Source organism: Chiloscyllium plagiosum, chromosome 34 (assembly GCF_004010195.1).
Source record: "Chiloscyllium plagiosum isolate BGI_BamShark_2017 chromosome 34, ASM401019v2, whole genome shotgun sequence".
Classification (NCBI taxonomy): domain Eukaryota; kingdom Metazoa; phylum Chordata; class Chondrichthyes; order Orectolobiformes; family Hemiscylliidae; genus Chiloscyllium; species Chiloscyllium plagiosum.
Genome location: NC_057743.1, coordinates 13,790,177 through 13,816,388, shown reverse-complemented (window position 1 = coordinate 13,816,388; position 26,212 = coordinate 13,790,177). Strand labels below are relative to the sequence as shown.

Sequence of the window (26,212 nt, the reverse complement as noted above, 5' to 3'; positions counted from 1 at the left end):
TACTAGAAATCAGATTTTATTCTTCGTTTGATATGCAGTAATACTGTTTGATAAAAGCTGAATTGACAGAACTGTTTCACATTAGGGAGGAATTTTTTAAAAAAATCTAGGCCCAAACAAAGCCTTGTTCTAGATTTGTGGTTTAGCACCATTGATAGGCTCAGACTTGGGAATGCTGCGTCTGGTCAAACTACTTGGTGAAAACTTGGCATCATGTAGAAGGACGGAGCACATAAAAAAAAACCTGGACTCCCTTTCAGTGGGAAGTAACCTGGTTGCCTTTAAACGGATAAGTTAATTCTCATGGATATCATCTTATCTTTACATAATCAAACATTAAAAGGCAGAACACATCAAAACAAAACCTCCAACTCAGGCAAGTGAGGGAAGTTGAGCTCAAAAATACCATTTTATAAACAAAAAAAGATATATTAAAATGCATTTGACGATGCACCATCTCAGCACTGATTTGAACGTTTGTAACATTCACATAGATATCTGTCCACGCAGAAGTAAACAGGTCTTGACTGTCCACTGAGTTTATGTCACTTCATGCAGACTCAAAACACCTCCTTGGTGCGCAGGCTTTACAATGTTCAAAGCACCAGAGGACTGGTATGAGCTATCAACAAGGGTGCGCCAGAAATATCGAATGCAATGTCACCACAGTCGATGTTGGTGGAGATTCCGACTGAGGACAGACCGAACATCTGAAGTAAACCTGCAGGAAAGGAAAGAAAAGAAAACTTGGAACACAACTTTCATTTTTTTTTTTAAGAATCACCACAGCTCCACTCCACCCTTGCCCACATCTCCCCTGTTGTCTTCTCCTATTTTTTGATGGAAGCATTCATTAAAGGATGACTCCACAGGTGCTAACAGCAAATTGCTATTACTCGCCATTCTGAGAAAAAGCCTAAGGAAATAGTCACCTGACCAGATGAAGAGATGGGGTGAAGATGGAGTAGCATAGAGAGGCTATGATATGAGTTTCTGCTTAATATTCAGTCGTGGAAAACTTTAACAGGTAACTAGAAGGACATACACACTGACAGAGTCAGAAATGGCTGGTGGGGGGGGGTTACGATGGTTTTGTTCACAGCGTACAATTTATTTAATAAGAGCAGACATTGCTGGAAAAGCTCAGGTCTGGCAGCACATGTACAGAGAAATCAGAGTTAACGTTTCAGGTCGAGTGACATTTCCTCAGAACTGATTTCTGCTTTAGTTTCTGATTTACAGCATCTGCAGTTCTTTTGGGTTTTTCATAAATATATTAGCAAAAAACATTTTTTTGACTTTACAAAAATATCAAAAATATAACAAATACCAGCATAATAAAAAAAAAGCAAATTGCAATACATGCCTACTAACTATTAACCTATCCTTTAATACAAAATAAAACCAAACACTTACAAAACAATACCTATAAATAAATAAGTGACTAGTAAAACAAAAAACACACAAGAACACAAAACACCAATGCTTGGTGCAAAGCTCCCAAACAACAAAAATGGGAGCATTGTATATATACTCGTATTAACTCAGGAACCCGCCCTTCAGGCCTCAGCAAACCTAACCATCCTGGTTAAACAAACACCCCAGTTAATATAGCAGACAGATCAGTGTCCAAATAACTTAAAAAGGGCTGTCATGTCTTATAAAAATGGTCTGTTGTGTGGTGCACCATATTTGTGAAAAACATCCATGGGAATGTGCTCCATAATTAATTTCTGCCATCCCAGCAAGCCCAGTGGGTTCTCAGACACCCAATTAGAGTCATAGAGATGTACAGCATGGAAACAGACCCTTCGGTCCAACCCGTCCATGCTGACCCAGATATCCCAAACCAATCTAGTCCCATCTGCCAGCACCAAGCCCATATCCCTCCAAACCCTTCCTATTCATATACCCATCCAAATGCCTCTTAAATATTGCAATCGTGCCAGCCTTCACCACATCCTCTTGCAACTCATTCCATACACGTACCATCCTCTGCGTGAAGAAGTTGCTCCTTAGGTCTCTTACCAATGTCCTGTACAGCCGCAACATGACCTCCCAACTCCTGTACTCAATACTCTGACCAATAAAGGAAAGCATACCAAAAGCCTTCTTCACTATCCTATTTACCTGCGACTCCACTTTCAAGGAGCTATAAACCTGCATTCCAAGGTCTCTTTGTTCAGCAACACTCCCTAGGACCTTACTATCAAGTAAGACTATTCTTCTGTGCACAGTAAGAAAGAATATTAAATATTTAGATGGGTATGGGCAGAAACTATGATAAATTTGATAGATCTAGAAGGAGAGATATCAGGTCTACTTTAACTTCAGTCCTCAATACCATCCCTATCTCTCCTGCCACAGCGCTTCAATAAACACACTCTGTGGCATGTCCAGAGCAACTGGTAAGAGTACCTACACTTATTTAACATCTGGGGCACATTGGAGATGTCCCTTGTTTAAACTTTGCCAGACGAGCCATGTGCAGAACTTTTAACTGCACAGCGCATGTCCTATTACAGATTGAGATCTTTTGTGCGTTCTCCCATATGTCCTCCCACATTTCAGAAGAGATCTCCACTCTTAGTTCTTGCTCCCAAACCCCACATAAACAATTAATATCCTGCTAGGCCCTGCCACCCAGTAGGCGATTGGGGACACTAACTGAGAGGGCGCTTGTGGCACATAGCAACAACCTCTCTGCATCGGGTTTATCGTGCTTAGTGAGAAGCGGTCTTCTTCTGGATAAAATCCCTAACCTGAAAAAAATGGAAAAGATCTCTGCTGGGCTCAGATTTGCAGCTCAGTTGCTTGAAAGACATCGTAACCTCCCCCTCAAACAAGTCTCCCAAACTAGAAACTCCTCTCGCTGCCCATTGTTTGAACCCTGATCCCATCATCCCTGGTTAGAACCTCGGCATACCGACTATGGGAGTAAGTGGTGAAGTCTTGGATAAGCAGCCCTCACTCTGACGCATTGCCCTCCATGTCTTGACTGTACTAATAACAGTCGAGTTCCAGCAGTAGTCCATAACTATCCTCATCTTATCCATCAACAGCAAATTAATAAGAGGGCACTTTGCCTGGGAGGCTTTGATATCCAGCCATATTGGGTTTGGATCGTTACCTCCACAATCACACACAAAGGACAGCAGGAAACTCAACTGATACCTCCTGATGTCTGGGAAATCAACTCTCTCCCTCCTTGACGCAACTGCAATTTAGTAAGTTTGATGAGGGGCCACTCATGATACCAGACAAAGGAACTAAACCAACCCATAGGTTTTCTCAATGTTAACCTGGGAAACATTATTGGGAGCATATGCATGGGATAAAGCAAACAAGGAAAGATATTTATAAGGGCTATTCGGCCCAACCACGAAATTGGAAGAGCCTCCCATCTCTGAAGATCTTGCCTAATATTGTCAAGCAGGTGAGCAAAATTAGTCTGAAATAACCAAACATGGGGCTAATAAAGATACCTAGGTATCGGAAACCCACCTGTGACCATTGAAAGGGAACCTAGGGCCACTTCAACCTCTGGCACTTCGAGGTCCCCCAAAAACATAACCTCCGACTTTGCAAAGTCGATCTTATATCCTGAAGTAGCCCCAAATGAATTAATACATTGTATCAGATGGGGTATGGAGGTCATCGGATAAAAACAGAAGGACATCATCCGCATACAGTGTAATCTTGTGTACCCTCGATCCCACTTCCGGAGCGGTTATGTGGACGTTCTGATGAATGGCCTCTGCCAGCGGCTCTATCTATCATCATAAACAATAGTGATGAGAGGGGGCAACCTTGACGACTACCCCTACCAATCTTAAAATTCCCAGACCTCACCCAGTTGGTGATGACCGTGGCCAGAGGGTGGCAATATAAAACCTCCACCCACCTAGCAAAGACCCCACCTAATCCAAACCGCTCTAAGGTATAAAAGAGATACGGCCATCCCACCCGGTCAAATGCTTTCTCTGCATCTAAGGAAATCACCAACCCCTAGATCGATTGTTGCTTACATACTTGGACCATATTTAGCAACCTTCTAATATTATTAGATCTATGGCCCCTTATAAAACCTGTCTGGTCCTCTTCGACAATATGAGGCAACACCTTCTCCAATCTCAGCACCAAGATCTTAGGTAGAATCTTAAAATCTGAATTTAATAGAAAGATGGGCCTGCATGACGCACAATCCTCAGGAAATTTCCGCTTAAGAATGAGGGAAGTATTAGCTTCTCTCAAAGATGGTGGTAGCCATTCATGCATATAGGAGTGATTGTACATCTCCAACATCGGCCCTGACAGAATTCCTATAAACTCCTTAGAAAACTCACCTGGAAGACCATCAGGGCCAGGTGCTTTCCCACTCTGAAGTTGCTGAGCTGCCTCCTGTATTTCCTGAACCATCAAAGGGGCATTAAGGAGAGGGGTCTGTTCCAGGGTTGCCCCAGGGAAGTCCAGGCTCTTAAAATACGCTTCCATCTTGGCCTTCCTATCCTTGCAACATTCAGACCGAAACAATTCAGAGTAAAAACTCCGAAAAGCGTCATTAATCCTTTTGTCATCGTAAGGAAGGATCCTGGCGCTGTCTCCAATCTAAATGGATTGGGGAGCACGCTTTTCCCTAGTCAGATACGCTAAATACTTCCTTGGCCTATCCCCATATTCAAACAGCCTTTGTCAAGCAAAAACAAGTTCTTTCTTTGCGGTTTGAGTCCATAATGAATTCTAAGCAGCCTGAAGGGCTGTGACCCGCTGTAGCTTGGTCACCGAAGGCCTCGCAAAATGTGCTGCCTCAGCGACTTTCAGCCGCGTCTCAAGTAGATGTTGCTGTTCCCCCTCCTGTCGTTTCTGACTAGCTGACTAAGAAATAGCTAATCCCCTAGCAAAGGCCTTAAGCGGTCTCCCCTAGCATGGACAGACTACTAGCCATACCTGAGTTGATAGTCAAAAACTCCTGAAACTCCCTCAAAATGTATTCCACAAATTTGGAATGCTTAAGGAGAAAAGGATCTAGACAGCAGTGCTGCAAACCCAGCCCCTCACTCTTGCCCTTAACCTCCAAATATACTGCTGCGTGATCAGAGATATCTACCCAATTTTACAACCCATAATCGAATCCAGAAGGATCGAGGGAGCCCAAAAAAAAGATCAATCCTCGTGTGACATTTATGTGGGTTTGAAGAAAAGGTAAAGTCCCTGCTGGTAGGGTGAAGACATCTCCAAATATCCACCATCCCTAACTCTCGCATAAGTCAGCCACCTGCTTGGCCTGTGAAGAAATAGTTGGGAGCCCACTAGGCATCCTGTCCATTGTCAGGTCCAAAAGGCAATTGAAATTCCCCCCCCCATAATAATGTGCCGTGTTCCGAAGGCACTCAGCTTAGAAAAGGCACTAACCAAAAAATTGAGGTGATGCGCCGGAGGACAGTAGATATTTAAAATGCCATATTCCTCCCCATGTAAGTATCTCAGACCGCCCTTGCTAATCTTTCACCTGCTCTAATAGTGTGAATGGAAGATTTTTCGGGATAAGTACCATCACTCCCCTACTTTTAGTAGTAAAGGATGAAAAGAATAGCCTAGCATACACCCCCCCCCCCACACCCACCCCGTTGCAACCTCAGATGTTCCCCATCATTAAGATGGTTTCCTGCAACAGAGCAAGATCAACCCTTTCCCTCTTAAGGTTAGAAAGCACTTTTTTTCCTTTTAACAGGGAATGACTTCCTTTGATGTTCCAGATGCACCATTTAACAAGACACTTAGCCATATCCTCTTTTAAGAGACCCTTGAACCCCTGGGACGGAGAACCCGGCTTGCAATGCGCCGAGCACAAGTAAATGGAGACTCAAGAGACTCGCAGAATTGTGTATACAAAACTACTCTATCATAACTACAAACTATTGCTACCAAACAAACAAAGAAAACCAACTTGAAATCTTCTCCCTGCCCATAGGGGGTACTCACCCTACCCACCCCACTCCTGCACAACTCCTTCAGGCCCAGACTGTGCCCCAGCCTTAGGCAAAAATATATAAGTAAACAAGATGATCCTTAAGTCAACAAAAGAAGACAAAGTCAGGATAAGCACTCCGCCCTTCCCCGGCTAGATGTCACCCCTACTTGCGACTAATAGTGAAAAAGAACAAAAAAGGGGAAAACAACAAAGGGCACCCACAAATTTTCCCATGATAAAATCAAGAGAAAAAAAAAGGGAAAAGGGAAAACACAGGGAAAGAAGGAAAAGAGGACGAACATTAACTGTATCCTTCAGAGCAAATCGGTCTATTTTAAAGCGCCTACAAAGTTCTTGGCTTTATCCGCTGAGTCAAACGTATAAACTGAGTCCTCGTGGCAGAAACGGAGCACCGCGGGGTATCTCATGGAGTATTGGATGCCCAGGTCCCTCAGCTGCTTTTTAACTTCATCAAAGGACTTCCTCTTTCGAATTACAGTTACCGAGAAATTCGGGAAAAACAGGATTTTTGTCCCCTTGTGCAGCAGTACCTGTGGATCTTTCCCCAGTGATCTGGAGGCTTCTATCACTCTTTGTTGTCCCTGTCCATGAAGTAGTGCACTAGCACCGGGCAGGGGCGCTGTACTGGCCCAGACCTGCGCACCGCCACATGACAGGCCCTTTCAATCTGCATTGGGCTGGATTCAATTTGAAGGCCCAGGAGTTGCGGCAACCAATTTTGAAAGAAGCTGACAGGCTGCCCACCTTCTTCACCCTCTGGGAGCCCGACAACCCGAAAATACGTCCTCTGACCTTGATTTTCGATGTCATCGACCTGATCTTGCAAAGCCTGCACTTGTTGTTCCAGCACTTGGATCTGTCCGGACGAGGACTCCGTCGCCGCTCCGAGGAAGTGGTCTGACCTGTCACCTCCTCCATCTGTTCCGAGGCCCTGGAGCTCCCGCTCATGCTTCTGCAGCATGGACATGATGGGTTGGACCTGGGCATGGATCTCCTTGACCGCAGCCTCAACCTTCATGGCAAGTCTCATCATCACCGTCGCCAATTCCTGAGAGTCTGTCATGTCCCCCGGGGGTTCGGGAGAGGCTGCTACTGCAGCCTGTGGTGTGCCCGGTGCTGCAGGGGAGTGTCCTCCTCGCTGCTGTTTGCTCACTCGTTTCCCTTTTGGCATCCTTGCCACTCCTAATTGTCAACGAATATGTGCTCTTCAAGTTTTTAAATTAACAATTCCTCCATATACGTTGGCCAGGGATGGTTAAAAAAAAAAAAAATGCTTTGGCTATTAGGCAGAGCTGTCCACGGCACTGTGACTGAATTGTCGCCATCTTGCTGAGTCCGTTCGTTTGGCTTTTAATTATAGAAGAGCAAGGCACTGCTAGCATAAGAAATTGAAAATATGTACAGAAAATGCTGGAAATAGTAAACAGGTCAAGGATTGTTCTGGAGAAGGTAACTGAGTTAACATGAACCATATCAGGTGGTATATATATTCACTGTAGCACTGGAGTAAGTTATACATTTTTTAAAATAGTGCAAAGAAAACAGAGTCAGCCACCTAATGTCTTTAAGTGGCTAGGGCAAGAATTCTGAGACAATTCTTCTCTCAAAGCCCTCTGAATATATTCGGAATTGTTAAATAAGACAAACTATAGCAACTTTCGGCAGCATTAGAGAATCGCAAAGCATACTGTATTTAGTAAATTCACAGTTAACTTACCTTAATGCATCAAGCATAGGTAACAGGTTTAATAAAGCTGTATCCCCAGGATCACTGAACCAAGACTTTATCGGAATTGCATTATCTGTGTAGGATGGGGAATTATAGACAAAATTAACAACTTTCAGGAAATGACAAGAAAACGTCCACGCCATGTCTCCTCCATCCAGCCTGACAGATTATTCCACACATACATCACCGCTCTATCAGATCGATGTTTGCTAGTCCTATAAATCCTAAAGGCTGCCTTATTTTAACAGGAATGATACCAACTTTCATTATAGACATTAGAACATCCAATTTAAAGTAAGAGATATTTTTCAATCCAACTAAAAAAAAACTTCTGCTGTCAACATGCTGTCTGTTTAATAGAGCTCATCTCAAAGTTGCAAAGCTTAATTGGTAAGGATGAGGTAAACTAGAGATTAACCGTGGTCAGTGAAGCAGGTTTACTGATTCGCAGGTGCCTTGGACGTGTGGCTCCATCTCAAAACAAAATCCAACAGCAATGTTGGCCTTAACCAGCTAAATTGTGGATTGGTCTTAAAAATGATTGATATTCATGATTTACTTCAGTTAAGCCATTTAATATATTTCTACGTGTAAATAAAAGTTCCTTAAACTCAATCTTTATATCCTAAATGGAAGGAAGTCTACTAAAACCTGTGCTAATTGCTCATCTGCCCATAGACCTTGGGAAGATTCCCTTTGTTCTCAGAAAGGACTTCCGCAAATTTTAAAAGAAAATTCAATGCTGAAGTCCATGTAAAAGATTCAATTGATATTAATCAACAAAGTCAAGATTGACACCAGTGGCCAATGTGTCTCATATTTACATTACAATTGCAGAGGTGGACAGAATCTCTATTCATAATTTAATTCAGGTTGCAATCTGAGAATTAGGAACAGGGTACAGAATTTGTACCTCAACACCATTCTCTTGCTTTCAATTCACCAAGCATCCTCAGGCTTAGGCAAACAGAGTTCCAAACTTTTACCATACTTTCAAAAAAGCCCCACCCAATTTCACTCCTGAATGGTTCGGTCCAACCTGTCTTTCTGGTGTTTGCCAATAAATAAGAGTCACCGTGCATCACATAGAGAGCAGGTACTTTAGCACTCGGTGTTAAATGTGCTATAATATAATTATACAGGCTTCAAAAAGAGACAGGGTAAAAGACTACTTTTGTGTTTAAAAAAAATCTGCAGAATATATTCTAATGTATTTGATGTAATGGAGATTTCTCCTCTGGCTTACATATCCTTTTTCAACCAAATACTAAGTGTCTAAGTTCTAATTTTTGGACTAATCATCTTCAAAGTTCAAACAGATGCAAAACTTCCTTACAGTAATGAATCCACCCAAACTTGGGAAACATATTTCCCATACAGGTTGCGTTGGCCCTTGGAGGGATGCAGAGATGCTTGACCAGAAGTGATCATAGTTCTATTGGTTTTAAAATAGTTATGGAAAGGGGTAAGCCTTCTATAAAAGTTCTTAATTAGAGTAAGGCAAATTTTAATGGCATGGCAGAACTTTCAAAAGTTGATAGCAGTAGTTTGTTTGCAGGTAAAGACACGACTGACACGTTGAAGGCTTTCAAACGTGTAATAAATGAGAGTTCAGAGGCTTTATGCTTCCTGTTAGAGTGAAAAGTAAAGCTGGTAGAATTACACAATGGATAAAGATAGATATTGGGGTTCCAGTCAAGAATAAATAAAAAGAATCATAAGATATAGACAGCTGGGATCACATGAATTTCTTGACGAATATAAAGATGGTAGGGGCATTCTTAACATGGAAATCAGAAGGTCAAAGAGTGGATAAGGATGAGGTAATCCAAAACAGATTCTACAAAAACATTAAGAGCAGAAATGAGAGAGAGAGAGAGAGAGAGAGAGAGAGAGAAAGAGAGAGAGAAAGAGAGAGAGAGAGAGAGAGAGAGAGAGAGAGAGAGAGAGAGAGAGAGAGAGAGGCCCCTTAAAGATCAATGAGGTCATCTTTGTATTGAACCTCAGGGGATGGGAGAGATATTAAATGAATATTTCGTGTCAGTTTTTACTGTGGAGAAAGAAATGTAAGCAAGAGAACTTGGGGAAATAAATATTGAAATTTGTGAACAGTCCACATTACAGCAGAGGAAGGTCTTATAAAACAAAGGTGGATAAATCTCCTGGACCTGATTAAGTGTATCCCAGGGCAGGACAGTTGATGTTGTTTACTTGGACTTGAGAGAAGCCTTTGATTTAGGAGAAATGATCCATAAGGTAGATTTGTTAATAAAGTTAGATCTCATGGGATTCAGGGTGAGCTTGCCAATTGGATGCAAAATTGGCTTGGTGGCAGGAGACAGCCAGTGGTGGCGGAGAGTTGTTTGTTAGAATGGAGGCCTGTGGCCAGTGTGTTCCACAGGGATGAGAATAAAAGAGGCATGGTTAGTAAGTTTGCAGGTGACACCAAAAGTGGTGGCATAGTGGACACTGAAGAAGCTTATCTAAGATTACAAAGAGATCTGGATCAACTGGGTCAGTGGGCTGAGGAATGACAGGTGGGAATTTAATTTGGATAAGTGCGAGGTATTACGTTTCGGTAAAACAAACAAGGGCAGGATTTCATGTTGAGGATGTACAGGATGTTGGTGAGGCCTCTTCAGGAATACCGTGGGCCAGTGCTGGCCACCCTATTATTCGAAGGGTATTATTAAGCTGGGCAGATTTCAGAGAAAAAAAAACACACAATCAGGATGTTACCAGGAATGGAGGGTTTCAGTTGTAAAAGTAAACTGGATATGCTGGGACCTTTTTTGCTGGAGCATAGGAGGTTGAGGGGGTGACCTCACTGAAGTCTATAAAATCATGATGGACATAGATAAGGTGAATAGCAAAAGTCTTTTCCCTCGGGTGGAGTGTTCAAAAATTTGGGGGGGGGGGGGGCATATTTTTAAGGGGTGAGGAAAAACATTTTTGAAAAGGGTCTTGAGGGGTAATTTTAAAAAAAAAAGTGGTTAGCATGTGAAACGAACGTCCAGTGAAACTCGTGGATGAGGGTACGGTTACAACGTTTCAAAGACATTTGGATAAGCACAAGAATACGAAGGATTTGGAAGGTTATGGGCCAAATGCAGGTAGGCGGGATGAGTTTAGTTTGGAAACATATTCAGTGTGGACTAGTTGGACTGAAAGGTCTGCTTCCATGCTGTACGACTCTGTACCAGCTCCTGGGGAGAAATTTTACCTTTAGGTTGGTTTACACAGTGGCTCAGTGGTTAGCACTGCTGCTTCACAGCACCAGGAACTCTGGTTTGATTCCCGCCTCAGGCCACTGTGTGGAGTTTGCACATTCTCCCCGTGTCTGCGTGGGTTTCCTCCGGGTGCTCCAGTTTCCTCCCACAGTCCAAAGATATGCAGGTCAGGTGAATTGGCCATGCTAAATTGCCCACAGTTAGGTGCATTAGTCAGGGGTAAATGTTGGCCAATAGGGTAAGGGAATGGGTCTGAGTGGGTTACTCTTCAGAGGGTCGGTCTGGACTTGTTGGGCCAAATGGCCTGTTTCCACACTGGAGGGATTCTAATCAAGGTTAGATCGGGAAGCTCGAGGTATTGTCCCTTGGATAAAGATAACTAATGTAATAAAGATATACGGAACCATGACAGGTTTAGATAATGAATACAAAAAAAAAGTGTTCTCGTTAGCTGATAGCACAAGGAATGTGTATTTGAGGACTGAACCATGGAATTTGGGGAGGGGAAAAACAGCTAGAAGGAGGAACTTAATTTTTTTAAAAATTAGCACTTGATAATAAATCGACAAAATCATTGCTTATGAGAGTATCACAAAGATGACATTAAGGATTTTTAACAGAAATTGAAAGATCAGTTGAGGGAAATAAATTTGCAGAGCACTGTGGAAAAAGCAGTGGACTGAGACTAATTGGATTGTCCCACAGAGTTGGCGTAGACTCAATGGATTGGATAGTCACCCTCTGTGTCACAATGACTCCAAAATGGTCACAGCAAGATAAAAGCTGAAAATAACTTAGAGACAGAAAGCTACAATCATCGATTACACAGTACGTTAAAGGCTGAAATCAATAAAGGTTTCTAACACAGGGAATTAAGGGACATGAGAAGCAATTGGAAAAGTGAAGTTCAGAGAGCAATAAGCCATGATTGTATTAAATACTAGATCACTGTCGATGAGTCATTTGTTCTATTCTTGCTTGTATTTATGATGTCTTACCTGGGTGCCCCCTGTATGCACTAGGTGAATTATCTAATATTACAATGCTGGAGAGGTCACTGTGAATCGCTGCAAGGTCTTTCACATAGCTGCCCAATTCGAGTGTGCAGTGCTGTGGAAACAGAACAGTAAAAGCACAAAACTCCATTAAACATAAACTAAACAAAAATCCTCAACACACATCTACAATTCTGTCTACCACAACTACCCTGCCTTTTCTCTCTATTCTGCTCATGAAGACATTGCAGGCTATGCTTGGCTAGGCACCATTTTGAACCTCACTTAAGTGAGCATCATTAATTCTAGCTAACTATCTTGTCATTGGGGTATTAAAGAACCATAACCTTGGTCCAACAATCAAATGAGCAAAGACATATGGGTGGGCATAAGAGGTTAGGTTAATTTTTCTCCTTTAACCCCGAGGCACTTACATCTACAGTCTTGCTTTTCTGTTAAGCCTCAGTTCTGCTAAATCATGCAGACTCGAACTGAAACCAGGCAGCTCTGGAGGTGGGATGGTTACGGAAAAGGAGAAGTGGTGGAATATTAGAAAGAATTCCACAACCTGAAACTACAAGGGTTTGGAGGGAGAAGAGGGGATGAGAATGGAGGGAGAAAAATGGAGAACACACCTCCTCCATAGTCAGTTGTGCTCCCTTTGCATCACAGGCAAAGTATCTACCATCTTGCTCATTGCTTTCCATTATCTTACAACAGCTGTTACATTTGTCTACGTTGGAATTATTGTGATTTTTAACAGTACAAACAAAACCTAAATGCTTACTTGAATTTGATTTTTTGTGTGTCTCAATGTAAATTTCAAAATAAACAGGGCAATAAACTTTGTTGAAAGAAATATATACAAGGACAAGTGAACCCCAGTCAGTGTAAAAGCAGAATATTCAGGGCTGGTGTGAAGAGAGACAGCAAGCAAGCGAGCGAGCAAGCAAACACACAAACAAAAAAGAAAGAGCTAGAGCACAAAAATGACAGGTCAGACAAGAGGGTGAGAGAAAACACATGACAGTGGAGAAAAGAGAAATTATATCAAACTTCACTCACAAGACAACGTTTCAGACATCTCATTACATTCTGCGCTGGTTATGGAGGATCTGCTGTTCCGTACCTGTCTGTAGTATCGTCGATTTAATATTTTCTTGTTGTTGTCTAATTTGTCTGCTACAGCTGCACCATAGATCTCCATACTAGCGGTGAAAATCACCAACTCATACCACTGGCTGGCCTGGCAAAAGTATACAGCCACAGCTCCTTACTACCATGAAATAATATACAATTCTTTTATCATTATAAATAAAGCCTCATTTATTTCATGGAAGGAAAAGAAAACAAATTTTAGTAATAATATAAGTTTAAAATTCCCCGAGGTCCTCATAATGTACAGCTGCTTTGCTTCCATGGCTGCAAGAAACCAGCCCCACCCCAGAAACACATCATGTCAAAAAACAACTAATACATAAAAATGTCCCAGTGCAAATGTAAATCGTGCACTATGGGAAAAACAGTGATGCACTTTACTTTAGATCAGCTGTTACAGTATACATGTGTACATCCTACTGCCGCAAACTCAGACCAGATTATAATCTTATACACATTCACTGAAAACAATTAGGATTACAAAGCATCTTGATCATAGTAAAATAAGCATAAAAGAGTTTGAATTACTTGGTTTAACTGTAAATATACTTTAAGTATAAACTGAAGAGTCACACCAAATGATTTCTGCTTTTGAGAATTAAAAATGCACAATAATTGCATTGCAAAAGACTAGTTAAAAAAAAACATACACTGGTGTCCTACTGCTCAATGAACCAACCCTCCAGCCCTTCATTGCTGAATTTGGACTGACCTGAGTTCATGCACACTTAACAATTACTGCATGGCTAAAAACTTAAACTTTTGTACTCATTTTCTTAGAACCAAATTCCTGCGTGGATGCGTGCACCCATGGACGAATACCCCTGTATTCTCTTCCTCATGTGCATTTTTGTTTTAAAGTGAATTGGGATTTCAAAATTCACCGCCTTTTTCAACTGACTTACCACTTCAAGAAAGAAGTCCACATGAGGCCTTTTATGTACAAAAAATCTGATTGGATGCCTGTCAACAAGTACCTGAAGAGAAGAAGAATATCAACTCTTAAATAAGTATCCAACCTTAAACATGCAACACATAAGTCAATATTCAGCAAAACATCTGAAGTTAAAAACCAAAACCAAATTTGGGCCTATTAATGCAGCGTTTCAAAGACAACTCTAATGAACCTTGTGATAAATTAAGAGAAAGTACCAGAAACTTCTTATTGCACTACTTATTGTCACCTCAACTCAATACAACTTTTAACAAATTTGTTGACTATCAGTACTTCAAATCATTCATTGTGTAGAAAATAACCATTAAAAAAAAATTTTACACTACATCCCTCAGAGACATCTAGAACAGTTCCTCATCAGCTGTTTTTTTTGTAGTACCTCCCCATGTAGTCCAGCACCTTGGCTGAACTTTTATTCATCAAGTTATGCTAACAGCATCACTGGCAATAACCTTTCTGCCCATTCCTAACAAATTTATGTACAGGTCGTGGGGTGGAGGCAATATTGTTGGACTAGCAATCCAGAAACACTGACCAATATTCTGAGGTCATGGGTTTGAATTCTACATCAGATAGCAAAATGTGCATCCAAAAAAAAAATGGCAGCCATGTAACCATAGCTCCTTTAGGGAAGCAATACCGCTGTCTTCACCTGGTCTGGCCTACAATTGACTCAATACAACAATATGGTTAACTATGAACAGCCTGAGTAAACAAACACATGCACACACACACCACCCAAAAGGCACAGAGTTGAATTTTCATGCATGTAGTACTAATTACAGCCATCTCAACTGTTTCTGTACCATCAGGCCACACACCCAACATATACTTGTGGAGTGATAATTATCTTCAGCTAAATAGGCCAAAGCCTAGTCTTTGAACCCCTCCACAAATTCTTTATCCCTGTCATTTGCATCCAGCCTTTGCCCTTCTTGAAGCTGCAGCGCTAATCCAACCATCCTATATCAAGTCAAACTTAATTTGTTAACCCAAAAACTGAACATTGGTCCGTAACAAAGGAAACATTTTCATTCATTTGATTCTGGCCACATCCACACCCCATACCATCTAACCTCATCCAGCACTACACTGTTTCCACCAATACCACAAGTGACTATACATTCAGTCTCCTATGCCCCACACTCCAGAATCCCCTCACTGAATCTTTCTGCTTGTATCTCCATCTCCAATTTTGAATTTATAATACATCTTTGGACACACCTCAAGCTCTCCATTAGATTTTTCTATTTTAAATATAGGATGCAAATATAATTTTTCTGAAGTGCAGATGTGTGCCACTTGTACAAGCTTTACGGTTCAAACATCACACATTTGAAAGTACAAAGTCTATATTGCTACTGCTGAGCATTTATCACACTCTGGAAAAATGTGTGTATGCCCATCATAACTCATCATCCAAATCCAAATCTATGGGACAACTCCTCCTGGTACTACATCATTTGACTCATTGCTCTTTTCCCATGAGAAAAAGAAAGTTACATTTTACTGTTTACAGAATGAAAATAGGAAACATTTGTTGGAAGTTAACACTTAAACCAAGAACATTGTTGAGCACTAACTTCCTGTTGTACAGCCACATAATGGATCTGCAAACCATACAGCCATACACATTATAAGCAAAAGCAGGCCATTTGAATGCTTAAGCCTGCTTTGCCATTCAATCAGATCATGGCTAATCTGTTAATGTGTTGATTTCCACATTTCCATCAGTCCTTGGGAGATTCTTGTTGGACAATGACACCAAGCATTATCTGCTTCAGCCTGAAAAATATTCAATATCCTGTCACTTCTAGACAGAGTATTCCAAAGTCTCACAACCCTCAGAAAAGAGTTCTCGTTTCCACAACCCAAAAAGGTTAAAGTGCCTCTTAATTCTAGACTTATTCACAAGAGGCGACATATATGGACCTCGTCAAGACAATTCAGGGTCTTATCCACTATGAAACTCCAGTGGAATCAAGCCCAGTCTATACAATCTAACATCGAGGCAAGACACTATTCCAGCTATATATTCTCTGAACTGACTCCAATATATATCCTTCCTTAAATAAGACGCCTAATAGTGCACACAGTATTTCAGATGTGGCCTCACCCCTACCCTGTACAGTTGAACCACATGTTCAACTTCCATCATAAAAAAAAGGATTGTATGCCACTTGTTTCCTTAATTACTTGCTGTACTTACAAGCTAACATTTAAACTGTCAACACTATTACACTCAAATCTCTTTGCAACGTGGCATTTGCAGCCTATTTAAGTAATATTGTTTTCTTTATTCTGCCTGCCGCAGAGAGCAACTTCAAATTTTCTCGTATAATACTGCACCAGATGATTTTTGCCCACTCATTCAACTATCTACATGTCTGCAACCTCACATCCTGTTCACAACTTGCTTATCTTTGCAGGTGACACAAATTTACCTACCACACCTTCACTCCCCTTATCCAAGTCATTGATATAAACTGTAAAACGCTGAGGCCCCAACAGAGCTAGTCCAGTAGTAACCATTTAACTACTGTCATAAATATCCATCTGGTTCACCAATGTGCTATGGGAAGGAAATCTGTTCTCCTTAATGGTCTTGTCTACATGTGACTCCAAACCTAAAGCAATGTGACTCAACTGTCCGCTGAAATTACCTAGTGATCACTCAATTCAGAGGTAATTACAGGTGGGCAATAAAGGATGACATTGCCAGGGATGATCGCGTCATGAAAGAGTAACAACAAAAATAGGGACACTACTTTGGTACTCTACCTTGTAACAACCTGACAGTCAGAAAAAAAGACTTATTTATACATACTGTTTTCTGCAAGGCACTTAATCTTCTATCTATAATAATATGCCATCCCTTACATCACAAGATCCTGCTTCATGCAATCACCTTTTGTGTGAGATCTTGTCAAATGTCTTCTGCAAATCCAAGTATTGCACACCTATGGGCTTCCTTTTATTCACAGGACATGCTGTTCTTTCAAAGAATGCCAAGAAACTGGTTACACACAATTTCCCTATCACAAAACCATACTGACTCTTACCGGTTACCTCGAGATATTCTAAGTATCCATTTACAATCCTCCTGATCATCAATTCTAACAAAGTCCCATGACAAATGCCAAGTTAATTGGCCTTTTGTTTCCTTGTTTAATGCCTCCCTCCTTTCTCGAATATTAAAGGTGTATTTCCTGCTTCCCAGAACGATGGAAGCTTTCCGAAATTAGTGAATTTTGCAAAATTAATGTCAATATATCTAGCGACCTCGTTAGCCACTGCTTTTAAAATCCTAAAATGAAACCCATCAGGACCGAGGAACTTGACAGCCCACAGGTCCATCACTTTGCTTGACACTGCTTCCCTCGTGATTGCAAATTCACTCAGTTGCCCTCGCCATTCCACGTCCTAATTTATAATTATTATTGGAATACTTATTTTTATATCCTTTACAGGAGACAGAAGCAAAATATTTGTTCATTTCCTCTGCCATTTCCTTATTTACTTTTTAACTCCTCAGTCAACACTCACCCTTCTTTTTTTAAAAAACACTGTAGAAACTCTTGCTGTCTGTTTTATATTCCGCACTAGCTTCCTCTCATACTCGAAATCATTCACTATTGTTTTTTTAATGCTCTGCCCAATCATCCAATAGCCACTCACCTTTGCAAGATTACACACTTTTCCCTCAACTCTCTAATTGGCTACTGATACAGTAGGAATACAATTTTTCTAATATTCCAACTGCCAGAGAGGCACACTTCACACAAATAAATAAAACTCTCATTTGTACTGACATACTGTGACCAAATAAATGCAATCAAGTCAGATACGTTGGATTTCTCAGCAACTCTTACGACTAACACTTCTGGCCCCAAAGTAAAAGGACACAATGAGTCATCATATCTCACTAAACTTCACAAGTGATTTTTATTCTTCACGTTTGTCTCAAAATTCCTTCTCTAGAGCTGTTATCATTGATTGATACACTTAATGGTAAGGTCCTAGGGAGCGTTCATGAACAAAGAGACCTTGGAGTGCAAGGTTATAGCTCCTTGAAAGTAGAGTCGCAGGTAGATAGGATAGTGAAGACGGCGTTTGGTATGCTTTCCTTTATTGGTCAGAGCATTGAGTAGAGGAGCTGGGGGGACATGTTGTGGCTGTACAGGATGTTGGTTAGGCCACTTTTGGAATATTGCATGCAATTCTGGTCACCTTCCTATCAGAAGGATGTTGTGAAACTTGAAAGGGTTCAGAAAAGATTTACAAGCAGGTTGCCAGGGTTGGAGGATTTGAGCTACAGGGAGAGGCTGGACAGGCTGGGGCTGTTTTCCCTGGAGCGTTGAAGGCTGAGGGGTGACCTCCTAGAAGTTTATAAAATCATGACAGGCATGGATCGGATAAATAGACAAAGTCTTTTCCCTGGGGTGGGGGAGTCCAGAACTAGAGGGCATAGGTTTAGGGTGAGAGGGGAAAGATATAAAAGTGACCTAAGGGGCAACTTTTTCACACAGAGGGTGGTGCTTGTATGGAATGAGCTGCCAGAGGCTGGTACAATTACAACATTTAAAAGGCATCTGGATGGGTTTATGAATAGGAAGGATTTAGAGGGATTTAGGCCAAATGCTGGCAAATGGGACTAGATTAGATTGGGTTATCTGGTAAGCATGGAGGAGTTGGACAGAAGGATCTGTTTCCGTGCTGTACATCTCTATGACTGACACATGGAAGTTTCTGTTCTGGTCAATCCTTTACTGGGTTCACAATACTGCACTCAAGTATTTATTCACAGGCACAGCCCCAGTTTTTTTGCCAACAGGTAACTTCAAGCTGAAATCTTCCTTACCTGGGTATTTCCTGAGTTCGAACTTGCTCAGTTGCATTAAGTAGTTATTGTTTGCAACCTCTCCTCACTCACCTTATTGGAAGCATTAATGCTCACATGCTTCTTCCAAACCCCTCACGATTTCCCCAAAACTGAGCCCATTTTCTCAGCTTCCCACACTTGGCTGCTTATCACTTCCTAGAGCTTCTTCCTGTGACTGTTAATATCAGAGACACTCAAGTAGTCTTGACTCCTTCTGTTCAAGGTAGTTAAAAAATCCTAACATGGCGTCTGCCCTGGTCTCAGTCTCTTCCATTATCTGTTTCACCAAGCTATTCCCCACGGCAGCTTGATCTGATATGTGCTTTGAGCTCCTCGGTGAACGTTGCCCTGTTCTGAGTGACCAAGTAAAACCTCATACATTATGTTCAACCCTTATCACAGAGCAGAAGTGAATGTTCCAGTCGAACCACTCTGGAATTGAATGTGCTGTATGACATTTTACCAGAGGCCTCCCCTGGTACAACTGGACATGCATGGAATGGATTTAATTACAACATGAACAACAGTGGTAGAGATTTATTCTTAAAACATTGTTGCATCTGTTTCAAATCAGAACTCAAAAGGCTAAGATAATCGTGTCCAGGTTCCTTCACTGTCTCACCTTTAGCATGAAGTCTGGTGGTGTGCCCGGCCTCACTGCTGGTTTTAACACGCCATCATGATGCGAGTGGATTAATGTTTCATCTAAATCTAAAACTAGGATTTTTCTTTTCATTTGATCTGCAAAGATAGAGAGAGCAGGAAAGAGTAAGGTTTTCAGTAATAGAAGTCATGCTAAGGTTTGAGTGGACATCAAATGCAGCTGCATGGCATTCCTCTGACCAATAAAAAAAACATCAAATCCAAGACTAATAAACATGCCTGAGCTTCAAAGCAATCAAAATTCAACAAGTCAGATTCCAAGACAATGCCTGTAGGGATCAATCCGATCCAGCAACATCCAAGCATTTCTGGAAATGCTGTGGCATTGCCTTATGTTCTGTACTACAGTATCATCTTGTATTCCTAATTTATTTTTGTTCCACTATAAACTTTATGAATTCACAGAAATATTTCCCCTTTCAACTGTCCATTCCACTTTCCAAACTGAAAACAGCCAACATTTACAGCAGCCAAGCATGTCTTGGCTAAGTCGTAGAGAGCATATTTTCTACAGCTCTAAACCATAGGATTTCACCAAAAACCAAATTTCAAGGGACATCAAAAGGAATCAAAGTGAGAGTTAAAACTAACTGTATAACCAGCCATCCAACTCGTTAAACCCAAAAACAAAACTTTTTGCATGCCAGACTAAATTTAATCGGGCCCTCTCTGTCCAAGGGGGCGAGTATTTTCCTTAATTGACAGAGACTTTAATTTGTAATACAAAACCGTTTCCACTACAGCAATATTCAATTTTTAATTCCTGATAAACATGTCCCAAAATAATAGTTGTCAGCTAATCTCCAAAGAAAAAAGTTGTTATTTTTAAAACTGGAGCCAGGGAAAAGCAACCATAAAAGATTTTAAAGTTAAAGATGAAAATCAGGTTTGAATAAGGTTAACAAAGTGGAACATGCTGAAATTAAAACGAGAAGTTGGGAAAATCGGGGGGAGAAGAAAAGGGACAAACAACCAAAATGAAAACATTCTTTATGTGGCTGGCTTTTACAGGATTTGTTTAGTGAGAGATCTGGAAATTCTTCAGCTGGAAAATCATTTCTGTTGATTGCAGCCTAAAGGATTAGCAAATCAAAAGCGCATTGTTATAGCTCACTTAAAAATAAAATCATAGTTGAAATCCTTCTAGCACTCACAGGACTCGAGAGGATAACAGACTAAATTGGTACCATGATTGAAAATTCTGGATGTAAGCTTGCTCGCTGAGCTGGAAGGTTCATTTTCGGAAGTTTCTTCACCATACCAGGTATCATCAGTGAGCCTCCAGTGAAAGCACTGGTGTTAGTGACCCACTTTTTAGTTGTGTGTTTAGGTTTCCTTGGGTTGGTGATGTCAATCCCTGTGGTGATGTCATTTCCTGTTCTTTTTCTCAGAGGGTGGGAAATGGGATCCAAGTCAACGTGTTTGTTGTTAGAGCTCCGATTGGAATACCTTGCTTCTACAAATTCTCATATGTATCTCTGTTTGGCTTGTCTAAGGATGGATGTGTTGTCCAAGTTGAAATGGTATCCTTACATACAGATGAAGGAGGACACTAGTGAGAATGGGTCATACCTTTTTGTGGCGAGTTGATGTTCATGTATCCTGGTGGCTAGTTTCTGCCTGTTTGTCTAACAGTGTTTGGTACAGTTCTTGCAAGAATTTTGTAAATGACATTAGTTTTGCTTATTGTCTGCATGGGGTCTTTCAAGTTCATTAGCTGCTATTTTAATGTGTTGGTAGATTTGAAGGCTATCATGATGCCAAGAGTCTGGCAGTCATTTCCGAGACGTCTTTGACGTAGGGGAGAGTGGCTAGGGCTTCTGGACGTGTTTCTTGACGTAATAGTCCAGTTCACATCAATCAACATCAACCTGGCCAAGCAAACACTGACTACACTATTAGAAGAACCAAAGACATATACAATAAACACCACCAACTTCTTCAGCAAGGACAATATTGTCAAGTTAGTGCACCTGTGCCTTACCACCCACTTAACTTTCATTAACAAAACCGACAAATCAATGGAACACACATGGGATCTCCGATATCAGGGTTCTTAGCAGAGACAGTAATGCAGAGACTCGAACAAACAGCTCTGCCAACCATCCAACCCAACCTTTGAGTCCGCTATGTGGATGACATCTTTGTCATCACTAAACGAAACACATTAAAGAAAACCTTCAAGACCATCAATAATATCCATATTGGCATAAAATTCACTAAAGAGGAGGAAAACAACAAACTGCCATTCCTAGATGTCACAATAGAGCTAATAGCCAATAGGGAAGGTCAAACCAGCATCTACAGGAAAACAACACATACAGGCCAAAAACTGAACAACAGAAGCAATCATCCCAACATCCACATTAGAACACTATTTCCACAAGCCACCACTGCAGCACAGAGGAACTATGAAGAGCAGAGGAAAGTCACCTATACAGCGTATTCGAAAAGAACAGGTACCCAATGAACACAGTCCCCCAATTTCTCAGCAACAAACCCGAACAGGCAGACAAACCGTGTCCAGAAACCCTAGCCACTCTCCTCTACATCAAAGACAACTAGCCACAAAAAGACATGACCCTCTCTCGCTAATATCTTGACATACAGATGAGAAAGGACACCACTTCAACTGGGACAACACATCCATCCTAGGACAAGCCAAACAGAGATGTGCATAACAATTCCTAGAAGCATGGCATTCTAACTAGAACCCCACTAACAAACACATTGACTTGGACCCCATTTACCACCCTCTGAGAAATAGAACAGGAAATGACATCACCACTGGAACTGAAATCACCAACCCAAGGAAACCTAAACACAAACAGAAAGCGGGTCACTAACACAAGTGCTCCACCAGAGGCTCACTGATGATGTTACCTGGTATGGTGATGAAACATTTGAAAATGAATCTTCCAGCTCAGTGAGTAAGCCTACATCCAGAACCTCAACCTGAGCTACAACTTTTCTCAAAACTCACTAAGATTGAAAATTAAATGAAACCCTACATACTCACCGAACTCCTTACCAATGAGATAACATGCACATGTACTTTGCAAACTTTGTGAAAAGGACTACGTTCCTCCAAGCACCATTATTAAACTTACATTTGACTATTTTTTTCTAAAACAAATAACAGTGTTTACCACCAGCTAGGGTTCCCAAATATTTTTCCTGAATAAAATTACTTTATCTGTTCTGACAATTTTAGCTTCACCAATGACATTTCCAAAAAGTCTTCCTTTCTACTCAACTAAGCATTCCTCCCAACTGTAGTTGAAAGGAACTTCAACCATGTCCAACTAATTTCTAGCAGTTCTTCCCTCATCTCTGTTGCTCCCCATCTAGAACCAAGGTAGAGTTCTTCCTGTCCTCACACTATTTCCATCAGTCTTCATAAGTCAACTATCAGCCTCTATTTCCACCAGCTCTAAACACATCTTCATTTCCTTTCAAATCTGCATTCTGAAGGGACCCTCCGAGGAGCATACTTGGCGATGTTATCATCTGCAATACCTTAACACCTTACCATGTGGAGGTGGTGTCACACCTGTCTCTTTACTTTCTCCATCCTGGCGTCCAAGGCCCAAACACCCCTTCCAGCTGAAGCTGAATTTATCTGTACATCTTTTAATTCAGTCCATGGCATTCACTGCTCAGAATGCAGTTTCCTCTACATCGGGGAGACCAAACACAGATGGAGCGATTGCTTTGCAGAACACTTTCATTCAGTCTACAAACAAGACCCAGAACTTCACGCTGTTTGCTGTGTAAATAACTGCCTTGCCCTCCTTGGCGTGCTGCAACATTCCAGTGAAGCTCAATGCAAGTTGGAGGACAGCACTTCTCTTCCGACTAGGCACATTACAGACTTGGGCTCTAAATGGAGTTCATCAACTTTAGACTCTGATTTCTGTCATCAATTTTGAAATTCTGCACATTCTCTCCTTCAAACTGAGAAATTGCAACATGGAAATACAAAGTGTTCATGTCCAATCTTTGTCTGCAGGCTCTCACCAGACATGATGCAAGCAGTGAAAGGTTCATGGTTTCCAGTTGGCAGAAGCACTGCTCTTTTCCTATTACAGGACGGGCAAACTCAAGGTCTGCTAAAGGTCCTTCCAAAACGTACAACCCTCAAGTCATGCTAAAAGTGCTGCGAATTTTAAAATTGATACTCAATCCAATCAGGCACTGAAAAGGATTAACTTGCCCCCAAGAAAACAAATTAAATCGCAGGATCAGATGGTACTTACTTATTCTGACACGGGAAAGAGGAGATAGAGGCAAAATGTCATAGCGAACTGTCTGGTATTGGATAATCTACAAAACAAAAAATATTAAATAAGAGATTAAGGCAGCATTCTTTCCTGAGCACAGAGAGGTGGTGGTTTGGATGATTTAAATAGCAGGGTCCAAAGCGTCTTACATTCAGTTATTCCTGCTAACCAGAACAGGCACATTTGTTTGAATGTTCACAATTGCTGAAGCCATGAGGAAAATCCTTAGAGATCTGGAAGGTCTCAGTCTAAGTGTCAGTACCAGTTGAAAGAAAACTGACCAAAATCCAAGGATATCTTTTTATTGTTGGACGTGAACATTGCAGATTTTCTTTCTTTGTAGAGTAGATTTGCTTTACTCCCTTATTTCCACATGTTTAGCTGTCTTACCTCATTTCCATGGATGCTATTAGGTTGTATACCACGTCCCAACAGATTGTGGAACAATGATGGCAATGGCCACCTCAAGGTGATCAGCGAACTAAAGATCCGTCCCTATATGTTCAGGATCAAACTTCTCAATTTAACACAATCTCAACAGCCCTCTACATCGCCTACTTTAAGTGTCATTTAACTCCCATCTCCCACAACACTGACCAAAATGATCACTTGCTGCATTTCAGCTGTTGCCCTAAGCATTACTGCAAACCTTTCAATTTTAGATCATTTTTATTTTTGTTGAAAGATTCTTTGTCCAATTCCCCAGCTAGACTTGACTTCTCAAACCAGAATGGTTTCACAATGATTCAGAATCCTCTTCTAGACAACCTGGACTGAGCTGGAACAGGAGATCTAGTCCACAGTGACTTAACTCCAGTCCTACAAAGCTCCACAGGTACAGTACAAAATGTATAGTTTCACATCCAGTAACTCATAACATATTGCACGTTATCTGGCAATTCAGGAAAACCATGTGAAATTCATCATATTTTATACGTTTGCATCGTTTTTAGTGGATAACAGCAGCACTGTACTGAAATGCACATTGAGCACTGTCTGGAAAGTACCTAATAATGCAGGCAGAGTGATGGCTTCCTTCAACATATTCTGTATACCTCACCTCACTGGCTGTCATGTCAAAGATTCTGTTACATAACCTAACAATTCCAGTACACCGAAGTACAGTGTGGGTTCTTTCTATATTTTTCTTTCATGGGGTGCCCCAAAAAGAGACTGATCATTCCAAATGACAAAATATCGTTCATCCAATTTCAACCACCTCCCTGCCTCAAAATGTCTTCACTAAACGTTTATGCCTCAGAGGGAACCTAAAGGAGTAAAGCAGAATGTGGGTTTATTTTCAAACATTAACCACGATACGCTCATCACATAAAGCCAGAAACTTTTTATCTCATTACTTTTCTTCCTTTCCAATATTATCAAGACTCATCACAGTACTAGCTCATGTATATCCCTAGCTACGAGAAGGCAGCTAGAACCCAGTCTAAACTGTCATTCTCCCTGGATGACTCCCTCTGCCAATACTCAATACCTGGATTGTTACATTTGGAGTGTCAGCACAGCTCGGCTCATCCTGACCTCACATGCACCAACCAGCAGGGGGAAGTCAGGAGCACATGAACATAAAGGAGCAGTAAACCCAACTTGTCATTCCGCATGATAGTGTCCAATCCTCTGTTTCGACACCATTTTCACATGTGCCCCTATCCCTCCAGTCCCTTGATTCATTGATTCTCCAAAGATTTCTCAGCTTTAGCTATACTCAACTATAGGGATTTCACAAACATTGAGGAGAAATTCCAAAGATTCACAATTAAATGAAGAAGTTTCTCTTCATCTCACATCTCACTTAAACAATCAGCCTCTTATTCCAAGACCAGGCCTCCAAGTTTCAGATTCCCAATCAGTGGAACCATACCCTCAGAGTCTATCTTGTCCAGCATCTTCAGAATCTCATATGTTTGAATGCGATCATCTCATTCTTCTAAACTCAAATGTGTAGACAGCCAATTTACTCAACTTTTCTCCATGAGACAACCCTTGGGAACAATGTTGTGAGCCTTTGCAATTCGGCCTCTAACGCAAATCTATTCATTCTTTAATGGGAGACTGATACCAAATCTGATCTCACCAAAGACCTGTTTAAATGTAGCAGCTTCTTTGTTCTTTATTCCAATCCCATTGCAATAAAGGCCAATGTACCATTTGCCTTCCTAATTATTTGCTGTAGGTGCCGTGCATACATTGTGCCCCTTGTACACTCAAATACCTCTGAATATCAACATACATAAAGAGAGGTAGGCCTGATTGATTTTCCACCTTCCTAGCCAAGATATGGCAGACCCAAGGGATAGATTGGAGGGA

The 26,212-nt window shown here is 41.2% G+C and overlaps 1 protein-coding gene across 1 annotated transcript; it reads right to left on the bottom strand.

Annotated features, from left to right (window-relative positions):
• Positions 1 to 24,962, bottom strand: LOC122540091 (CTD nuclear envelope phosphatase 1A-like). Its single transcript, XM_043675402.1, has 8 exons — positions 24,948 to 24,962; positions 23,864 to 23,930; positions 19,564 to 19,682; positions 14,010 to 14,081; positions 13,076 to 13,192; positions 11,950 to 12,061; positions 7,710 to 7,794; positions 1 to 721 (listed from the first exon to the last, which is right to left on the bottom strand). Exons 1-8 carry the CDS (start codon positions 24,960 to 24,962, stop codon positions 661 to 663), a joined length of 648 nt encoding a protein of 215 aa, XP_043531337.1. The 3' UTR covers positions 1 to 660.
• Between the last annotated feature and the right edge of the window lie 1,250 nt (positions 24,963 to 26,212).